The sequence below is a fragment of the Arachis hypogaea genome, chromosome 14 (genome assembly GCF_003086295.3).
Source record: "Arachis hypogaea cultivar Tifrunner chromosome 14, arahy.Tifrunner.gnm2.J5K5, whole genome shotgun sequence".
Lineage (NCBI taxonomy): Eukaryota > Viridiplantae > Streptophyta > Magnoliopsida > Fabales > Fabaceae > Arachis > Arachis hypogaea.
In genome coordinates, this window is record NC_092049.1 from 137,605,638 (window position 1) to 137,613,832 (window position 8,195).

General features: G+C 26.7%; 1 protein-coding gene across 1 annotated transcript; it reads right to left on the minus strand.

The window, feature by feature from the left end:
* Nucleotides 1–2,411: 2,411 nt before the first annotated feature.
* LOC112743338 (protein DMP8) lies at nt 2,412–3,930 on the minus strand. The gene has a single exon (XM_025792552.2). The coding sequence runs from the start codon at nt 3,632–3,634 to the stop codon at nt 2,771–2,773; it is 864 nt and encodes a 287-aa protein (XP_025648337.1). The 5' UTR covers nt 3,635–3,930; the 3' UTR covers nt 2,412–2,770.
* Between the last annotated feature and the right edge of the window lie 4,265 nt (nt 3,931–8,195).

An 8,195-nucleotide genomic window follows, 5' to 3' on the forward strand; every position in this document is an offset into this window, starting at 1 on the left:
AATATTTATTGGTCATATAACATTGCTCTTGATATAAATAAAAAATATTAGAAATAAAATTAAATATTAAAAATATTTAAAAAAATTACAAATATTAAAAATAGAATTATACTTTATCATTACAAAAAAAATATGTCTATCAATAGCCTAATAGGTATATATGCCGCTTCTAATAGCTAGTCCTTCTAGGTGTGAATCAGCTTATATGTAGTAAATAAAATAAATAAAATAAACAATCTATATATGTTAAGTTATGAAAGAGCACAATGAAATTCTTTTATGATGCAAGAAAAAATTATGTATGTGAATAAATGATCATTGCTTCATGTTAATTAAAATGCCTGTTGTGAATGATTCTGCATGGGAATATAGTTTCTTTAATTAGCTTCTTGTACAGTTTTAATTAATATATAAGAGAGTATATTATATAAAAATTAAAGCAAACACAAATATTTTATAATGATAAAATAATAGTTGAGACTTGAGTCCCTTTAATAATAGTCTAGTCTTTTGTACTTCTCTTTGCTATAAGTCTTTATGTCTATCTCTTTTGAAAAGACATATATATAGTCAGGTTGAAAAATCATACGAAATAATAATGGTCTAATGTCTAATCCCAAATTGGTGGTAAACGTGTCATAAATGTATACTTAACTATCTGGATTTAGAAATTAATTTCTTATTAATTGTTTTCCCCTACACGTATATGTATAGTTATGGCATCACTGAGTCAAACACGGTAACAAATGACATTGGCGGTTGAATTTTCAAATGATCATATGACAATTGAAGTCAGTATTTGACTACAATCATTTCTCATCTAGCCCTTTTTTCATTGTTTCGGAGTTTGGTTAATTAATTAGTGGCTTAATTAAATGTTTTATTTGCAGAATAAAGTAATAGGATTGAGTCTCCAATAAGAGTTGTATGTCTACTCCGCACTTCTCTGATAGTGTACTACGTGCATAAAACGTTTATGTAACTTGGAGTTTTCCTTTTTTTTTTTTTTTTTAAGTAGTCTTCAAAACTTAGAAGTACTTGTATAATTATCATATAGTATATTTAAAACGTGTTTTATAAATTTCTTTTATTCAATCTTTAACTGTATTGGGTTCTTGCAAGTATTAGAAATTCAAATCTTAATTTGTGTATGTAATAATCTATCAATCAACGACAAATTTTTAAATAAAATTCAGACTACAATAAATTAGTCTTTAGTCGTCAATACTATATTAGAATTGAAAATGATGAATCTTATTCAATTCTAAAAACTAGTTTATAAGGCAAAAAATGTCTTGTACAGTATAAACTATCTAAAAATAATTTTATTTAAAAGTTTTATTTAAAAGATGTGATACTTATAATATCTAATTTTAAAAGAACGTCATAGCAATGATATTTTTTATTATTATTGTAAACAGAAAATGTTATAAATCAAACTCATCTTGATTAATTAAGGTCAAGGTCCTTATTACCAAAAATTAAACCCTACTGGTGAAGATTGCCATCTCTTATATCTCTCCACAAGAGTCGCATATATAGCATTTGGTCATTATCTTATCCTATCTACTCTTAGTTCTCCAATCTCCACACACTAAATCCTTTGTCTCTACTTCAAACAAGTTACATCATGCGTGGGACAGATATAAATTTATTAGGATTTTTTTTTTACTTTTTTATTTTCTACTTACATAGAATTCCTAGTACTATAAGTGATAAATAGTAATGTACGTACGTAGTACTAAATGCCTGGTGGGTGGACACCTACTTAAGTTTTGCTACGGTGACCTCTAATTCAGTAATTAACTAAAATCTTGTTTTAAATTTTTGAATTGGATTCATTAGCCATTAGGTGTTTGTCCCACTTTTAGTTACGTATCTAACACATATTATAAATTTAACATCTTGTTATTATTTTTGACATATACATAGTAAAATTAAACAATATCTAAAAATATATATGTATATTATTTATGCAATTTTAATTCAGTTTTGCATCAGAGGCGTCAAGTAATGATACATAGCCCTATGAGTTAAAGAAAGTTATATATTTTTTTATATTAATTATGTTAAATGTATACTAAAATCGATCACTAATATAAAATATATATTGAAATATAAAATATATATTAAAAATAAATTAAACTAAATAATATTTATACATAAATATATGTAATATAATACATAATAACTAATTTTTGTGATTAATTTTAATATATAAATAACATTTTTATTTTTATACAACAAAAATAAGAGTAGTACCTAGCTACGCAATATGATTATTGACCTAATAGTAATTCAGTTTTCCTATATTTACTTAGCTAATTACTCAGCTTTATTCATTATTGAATAAAGCATGAGAGCTAAAGAAACTAATCCTTAAATTTTCTTCAATGATAAACAAGAATGAATTTGTTAAATCATTTAACTGTTTTTAACTATTAACTTCAAATGAAAACAATTATACATGAATTTTTATCAAAAAATAATTTGAATAAATTATCATTTGTATCCATGAAAGATACAAACGCTGACAAATGTATATATAAGAATAAAACGACAATTGTATCTACGGAAGATAGTTTCTGTGTGCCAAGAATACCCTAACGGACCAATTGTATAACCAACATCCGGGTACTCTTGGCACACAGAAGCCTCTATGATTATAATTGTCGTTTTATTCTTATATGCGTACATTTATTAGCATCTATATCTTTTATGTATATAAATAGTAATTTATTCATCTTAAAAAATATTTCTTCAACGATAACTACACGTTTTTTTCCGCCGTTGCGGTGGTATTAGTATTGGTGTTGGTGGTGGCAGTGACGGCGCCAGTAGAGGTAGCATTAGCATTCTTTGGCAAGGATGGGACAAATCCGCGTCTATGGACAGGAAACAAAAGAAACAAACTTGAGCAAAGAAATCCAACAACAAGAACCAAGGTTCTCATCACTTGCTCCATATCATCCACATGTTTGGGAAACAAGCAATCGATGACTCTCTGATCGGAGAAAGCCATCGCCAAGAACACCACCATTGACAACACGGCGTGCAAGACGTCGGCAAACCCTAGCTTGTACCTCCTACCGCCGATATAGCCGCGGTGGTTGTGCACCCACAAACCCTTGGTGGTCACGAATCCGTAGTAGACCTTTGTCTTGTTGTTTCCCTTGCTATCTTTCGCAGGTTGCTCGACGCTGTCGGTGAAGCAGGAGAAGAAGCAGAAGAAGGAACAGAAGACTAAAGCGAAGATCATCATGGTTACACTAAGTGATGAACATTGCCCGGATTTGTAGATGGTTGGTATGAGTGCCCCAAAAACTAGGTTAGTCCCTGTTGGTAAGAAGTTCCCAAGATTTGAGGCGGTTTTGAAGGTTGTTTGGATGCCCTTTCCAAGGGTAGTGTCGTTTGTGTCCTCTAATGTAGGGTCTTCATCATCACCATTAGAATTAGGGCTATTAGGGTTACTAGTGGGATTACTGGGATTGGAGTTACCATTAGCAATGGGTTTTTTGGGGCTATTATTGTTGTTTTCTTGTGGCTTTGAAGTGGGTTCAGAATCAGAGGGTTTTGATGTTGGTGAATTTGAACCACTTTCTAGATCTGGTTGCAGCTGTTTATCACTATCCATTAATGTTATTATGGATATGGATTTATTATTCTAAGAAAGTATGTGATGATGATGAGAGATTAACAACTAAGTAATAAGGGTTAGTTCTTGAAATTATTGAACAATGATGGAGCGTGTAGGGTTTCCTATATATATGGAAATTATAGGAAGGGTGAGAAGAAAACTTTGAGATTGGGCAATGTATTAACAAAGAAATGGGAAGTGAAGGGGCTTTTATAGAAGTATTATAGTTTGAATATAATTTTTGTAGTCAAAATAGCTAGCTAGCCATAATTAAGAAGCAGATATATTAGATATATTGAGGAAGAATATAATTATTAAATAATGATTGGTTAGTTTTAACTGTATTAGTTATAATAATGAGTTTAATATATATATAAATTAATTTAGATTTTAATTTTAATTTTAATGTACCGAGAATATAAAAAAATTTATACAGATATTTAATTAAATAATAAATTTTAAAAATTAGTTTTTTTGTAATAATAATATATAATTAATTGTCTGTATAAAATTTTTTTATTCTGTATGAAAATTAATAAATTTATTAATTTATTTGGATATATATATATATATATATATATATATATATATATATATATATATATATATTTTTTATTTATATATATTATCTATTTGTACCTGATATAGTTATATATGCTACTGATTAGTTTAACTAAGAAAATAAATAAATTTATTATACCTTAATGTTACTTAATATTCATTGATATATCTTATATAACACAGTTCTATCATGATATATCACTAAAAATGTAACTTATTAGTTTTTTATTTCAAAAATGTTATTTGTACACTAAAATTAGCTACTAAAATCAGTTACCAATATATTTATATATAAATACATGTGTGGTTTAATTTATTTTCAATGTGTATTTGTATTTTAATATGTATTTTATACTGGTGACTGAGTTTGATGGCTGATTTTAGTGTACACGTAACATAACTCTTTTTTTTATGGTATCTCACAACCCAACAAGTTAAGGATTAATTCGTCACGGTACTGATGAACTCCATTTAAAGGTTTGTCGCTCGCCAATAATTGCTACACAACGCGGAATTCGAGCTCTCTCACATTTGTTTAAGCAAACTACTAAATTAACTGTACCAACCCAATATGGTTGAATATAACTTATTAGTTAAATTCCAATTGTTATCATTAATGCCATCATATCTATAATCTAAATTAAGGCTGCGAAAATCTCTTCTCAACTTGAGTGGCTGTTTGAAATATTCCATCCTTATTGAGCATATGTATATTGCTGTGAAATGTTCCATCATTATCCATGGAGGCAGTTGAGTATTTATTGAGTGAGAAAATATAATATATATATATATATATATATATATATATATATATATATATATATATATATATATATATCAATTGAATTGTAATATAAGCTTATTAATTAATAATTTATATATGTCTTTAATTCAAAGTATCAATTTGTTTGAACTAAAATAACCTGGTATTATATGAATACAGTGTCTACCAATTACTTAGCTTGTTCCTGCTATCTTATACTATTTGTGAACACTTCTAATGAAATGTTGAATATCTCTACATATAATTATTCAGAAGTCAATAATATATAACACCAAAATTCATATATAATTAACTCCATGCCAGTACAAAATTAAACGTTGTGGTCCACATGCAACCATACAAATTTGAAGTTGGATAGTATTTAATGCCATTAAGACTGATGACTAGAGTCTTTCTTCGATATTTCAGAGGAAGAAAAATCTTTTGAATTGAAACAAATCCATATGCATGGCAATTTGTTTGAGCTGATGAATAACCGTTAGAATAATCAAAATATTTTACTTATTAATTCCAAAATTTAATGAAGATGCTTATTCAAAACACGAAATTAGCTAGTCAGACTCCAATGCGAGATTGAATGAAAAAACATGTTAAATTTCAGTTTAATTTTAAGATGTACTCTGTAAAGAGAGCAAAGAAGAGTAATAGAATGAAGGAAAAAATAATAATAATTAAAAAATAAATCCTCACTCCAATATGGACTTAGAAATTTTCTTTTGAACTAGTCAATATGTAAGGCTATGCCGTGGCACCTTGCACTCAACTTGTTTATTAGTGACACAATTGTACTTATTTCAAAAATTCATACTGCATGAAAATAATAAAGAAAAATAGAAAGATATATAAATCAACATCATTACTTGATAATCATGCAATTGACCGAATGTTGATACTTGATATTCCAGTTCTTTGTAGTTTTCAAGTACTCTATACGAAGCTTTCATTTTATTTATTTCACTAAAAAGCTTCCATTATTTTTTATGAATTTTAGATAATGAATTTTTTTAAAACTAATATTTGGGTTGAGTTTGGCTCATTTTGGGGCAGAGCTATTGAACTTGGTTTAGAGAAGGACCCAAGTTAAGATTATTAAGGGGATCAACAGTAACAATTAAAATTTACTTTTTCCTGTTTAATTATATATTAAGCATATATTATATACAACATTATACACACATATTGTTTAATACTTTTATTCTTTAGCGTTTCTTCCCATAATTCTTTAGAGCTTTGTATCCTTCAGAGCTTCCATTATTACCACTATTCTTATTAGAACTAATTACTTAAGTTTCTAATATGCCAATGTTTCAATTTTGTATAAATAAACTCTTTTATTTTGTGAGGGATCTTCTTTATGTTTTGAGAGATATGTAATAAAAATTAAATTAACTAATTATTAGATAGTTAAAAAAATCATTCTAGATCAAATTTAATCTCACACCATTTTTTTCCAGAAAAAAGACTTAATAAGAACTTATTAATAAAGCCTATATATTTTATCAATAACTATGCTATGTGTATATTAAAAATTATTTGCTAAATCAATTATCAATTAATTTAAAATATATGTTAAAATATAAAATATATATTAAAAATGAATTAAACAATATATGTTTTTATTTACAAATACATTGTGACAAATTTTTAGTTTGCATAGGTTATTTTTGTTTTACCAATTATATTACATGTATATCAAAAACCAACATTGCATATAAAAATATGTATTTAGCAATTTATAAAACAAAATTATTAAATAAATTTAATTATTCATTTATTACAAGTTTGATTACAGTGGTTATCAATTATTTAGTTGAAAAAATTGTAAATTAATATGTATAATTATACACATATTAACTAACTTGGTTAGTAGTTTAAAAGCTTAAATAAAACCAATTGCTGGTCTGCACTAAATTAACAAATTCATTCTAAGTAGTATACTAGTATTTAATGATTACACATCTTGATATATACATTGATATATAACATAACACAGACACATTGAATCTATAAGGCCATAAGGGTTGAAAGTTGCATAATGTTTCTGAATTATGATTAAGCAAAGGACATTCTCGTTCTAAATTAAATATTTATTAGTGTTCATATTATTGATCATCGGTAGAGTAAGTAGTTTTGTCAACTTTCCTAGTGTGCCATAGGTTTTATTCATAAAATTAAATGAGGGTCTCTTATTTTCTTGCATAGACTTAGTAATTTAATTTAATTTAATTTTGGTCAAAGTCTTACGGCAATTTATTTTGGTAACAACTAACAACTAACAAATAGTAAAATAATTTGTTCAAGAAAAGTCTTCATGTGCTTGAGATCAGCATTAATGGTGCTTGTGGCTTTATATATGCTCTTTGGCTATAAAGGGTTCATAACACTGTTGACAATTCTAACATGTTGGATGATCCTAATAGAATAGTATTTTCCGGTGTCTCTGTTTGGGAAGATGACATTTCTGATCTGCTTGGAAGAATGGTGCTTTGTTTATTGTGGTTACTAATGAAAAAAAAATAAAAAATAAAAACTAGTCATGTGAGATTGTCTTTTTATGTTACGACGATAATAATTGAAAACGGTTAAATAATAATTTAACCAAATATATAAACTATTTAACCGTTTTTATTTATTGTCTTTCTGTATATAAAAATAATTTCATGTGAGTAAAAAAAATTAATGTTTTGGAGTAATGCTAAAGAAATAATGATATATAAAGTTACTTTATTTATTGTTTTAGTAATAATTAAAAATATAAAATAAAAAATGTAATTATTTTAAGCTGTTTTTTAGTATCTCTTAATTTTTTTTTTGTTTTGAAAATATATTGGGGGCAAATTTTTGTGAATTTTACTACCTTTATTTTGATAATAATGTCTTTTGTATGCATATTTTCTTTTAAATGCAATTTCACAAGAAAAATACCACTAATGAAAAAGACATTATCCAAATGAGGATAACAACATACCATATCTATCTAAACCATATCTATCCAAAAGTAATTTTTAACTTTGTTTTTATTTAATTTCTTTTAAAATTGCTTATTACTTGTATTTATTTAAAGAAAAAAATAGTTAAGCGTCATCAATTAAAAAAAAAAAAAAACCCTAGCTAACATATAACTGTTGGGCTAATCATGGAAAGCTTTCGACTACCGGGAGATTTCGGGGAAGAATCAAGTGAGATAACATAAGATGAGAAGACACCAAATCC